This window comes from Schistosoma haematobium, chromosome 1, assembly GCF_000699445.3.
Source record: "Schistosoma haematobium chromosome 1, whole genome shotgun sequence".
Taxonomy (NCBI): domain Eukaryota; kingdom Metazoa; phylum Platyhelminthes; class Trematoda; order Strigeidida; family Schistosomatidae; genus Schistosoma; species Schistosoma haematobium.
The window spans coordinates 73,542,817-73,545,271 of NC_067196.1; the positions used below are offsets into that span (position 1 = coordinate 73,542,817).

The 2,455-nt window shown below is 41.3% G+C and overlaps 1 protein-coding gene across 1 annotated transcript; it reads right to left on the bottom strand.

Annotated features, from left to right (window-relative positions):
- Window positions 1-498: 498 nt before the first annotated feature.
- Window positions 499-2,145, bottom strand: MS3_00000918 (uncharacterized protein). Its single transcript, XM_051208488.1, has one exon. It carries the CDS (start codon window positions 2,113-2,115, stop codon window positions 1,762-1,764), a length of 354 nt encoding a protein of 117 aa, XP_051075108.1. The 5' UTR covers window positions 2,116-2,145; the 3' UTR covers window positions 499-1,761.
- Window positions 2,146-2,455: the final 310 nt, after the last annotated feature.

Genomic DNA, 2,455 nt, shown 5'->3' on the forward strand with positions numbered 1-2,455 from the left:
ATCGTCTAGTTGCATTAAAAATGTTTATTGTAATCCGTGCTCCACCTCAGATGTCAAGGTCTTCATAATCCAATCGACCTCCAGAACAACGAGAAAGGGCCGTAGTAAACAGCCTAGTCTGATACGTCTTCAATTCGAATGTACCTGTCATCTGTCCTCCATGCACCACTTTGCACTGTAGTCCGTCGTATGAATTCCGTGTGATGTTGACGATCTGCTCAGCTACTCACTCCGTAGTGTCGAAGAAGGTCCCATAAGATTCTCCTACCCATGCTGTCAAACGCTTTCCCAGAGTCAAGAAAGTTGATGTATAGTGACGAATTCCGTCCAAATTATTGCTCAATGATGAACCGTAGAGTCGCGATTTAGTCTGTGCATGACCGATCTTTGAGGAATCAGGTCTGATGATCCCGAAGTTGGTTGTCTACTGAATTTTTCATCTGGTTTAGCAATACTCTGTGGAAGACTGTTCCTGATGCTGATAGTAGTGTGATGCCTGTGTGCATCTCACACTTACTCAGATCTCCCTACTTCGATATCTTGGTGAGATATCCTTCTCTCCAGTATGTTTGTCGGCACCTGTTCTTCCTCCCAGATCTTCCCAATTGGATGTGGAGTATGTTTGCAGTTGCTTCTGCGTCTGATTTCAGTAAATCAGCTAGTATATTGTCGGGTACTGTTGTTTCCCCACACTTCATTTGTCTGATGGCTATGATGATTACTTCGATCGTTGGTTGCGTGATATCTATAGGCGGGTCTGTGTGTGCTGCTTTAATGTCCAGTGGATTCAATGGAGCTGATCAATTTAGGAGTTCCTCGAATTGTTCCAATCATCTGTTGCTCTGTCCTTGGATCTCAGTGATTGGCTTGACTACATTGTCACAATCCGGTCACTCCAGCTTATTTCTCCACTAGTTTCTTCATCGTGTCATATGGTTGTCACATGTTTTCCCAGCTTACGCCTTTCCATTCTCATTGCTAGATCTTCCACTAGTTTCAGCTTGTCAGCTAGAATGCTCTTCTTCACTTCTTCACGTGTTTACCTATGAGTGTCCAGCTTATGCCTTGAATTTCTTTGTTCTTGTTCGGCTGCTATCAATTGTTGTCTTTCTGTTCTTCCCTTCGCCAATCCTAACCAGGGTTCCGATGCACATCCATTCATTATGGTGATGCTTCTCGTGGTCCAGAACCTCCTGATTCGTTGAAGTTAGTGCTTCTTTGATTCCTTTCCAGTTGGTCTCTATAGCGGTTTCTTTTTCTTTGAGTAGATCTCGTAAGCCTTAGAACATGTTGTCGAGAGTTGTCTTGAATTCGTTGAGTTTGTCAATATGTGCAATGTGGGCTGTATTGAAACTTGACAATCTTCTTACTCCAGTTGTCCAGTGCTTCTTCAGCTTCGGTTTCATCTCGGCAACTATCAGGTAGATGGTGATCTGAAGCTATGTCAGCTCATCTCTCTGTTCTCACGTCTTCCATTGGCCTTCTCAATGTTTTAGTGATGCAAATATGGTCGATCTGGTTTTCTGTAGAGTGAACTGGTCAGATCCATGTAGCTTTGTGTATGCATTTATTGGATAATATTGTGCCGCCTATAACCATTTTGTTGAATGTACATAAATTTGCAAATCTGTCAGTATTTTTGTTTCTTTCTCCTACTCAGTTTATGTTGTTCCATGATATCTTCAGATCCGATTTCGTTCATTCCGACTTTATCGTTTATGTCTCCCATCAAGATGATCAGGTCGTTTCCTGCGCACTTCGCTATAATTGATTGCAGCCTTTCGTAAACTGATCATTATCGTCATCGTTGCTATGATTGGTGGGTGCATAACATTGGATAACATTCATTGTGATGCCCTCCTTCTTTGTTTTAAATGGTGCTTTGATTATTCTGGATTCATGAGATTCCAATTTTATGAGTGTTTTACGTCCCTCTTCGGACAGCATCATATGAAGTCCCTGAGTGTGTGGAGCATTTTCTTCTTCGTGACCAGAGTACAGTAGCATCTCTTCTGAATCTATCCTTTTCTGTCTAGCTTGGGTCCAATGGGTTTCAGCTATTCCGAGCACCGCCAAGTTGTATCTTCTGATTTCCGCAGCCTTTCGATTGGACATCTCTGTCTCCCACTTTGTACGGACACTTCATGTACTTATACTAATTGTTGCTCTGGATGTCAGAAGGAGAGAAGGACTCGTGATTTCTATAGAATCTCGGTTGGCTAAAATGAAGTATGAATAAGTACTTACTTAAAATAAGACTAATTCTAAGGGAGGCCAACTTACAAATGTAATAGCTTAATAGTAACCTCTTTGACTGATTTTCATTCCAACATCTGACAAAGCATCAGTTTCCTCAGAAAAATGAATTGTATCGTTACACAAGGCATACTTTCTGACATAACCTGAAGAAATTATATTTGAGCAAATATTTACATTGACGTAATTATTACTTTCA

Coding starts and splice junctions, on each gene's coding strand:
- MS3_00000918 (XM_051208488.1), bottom strand. CDS start 2,115: ATGTCCAATCGAAAGGCTGCGGAAATCAGAAGATACAACTTGGCGGTG.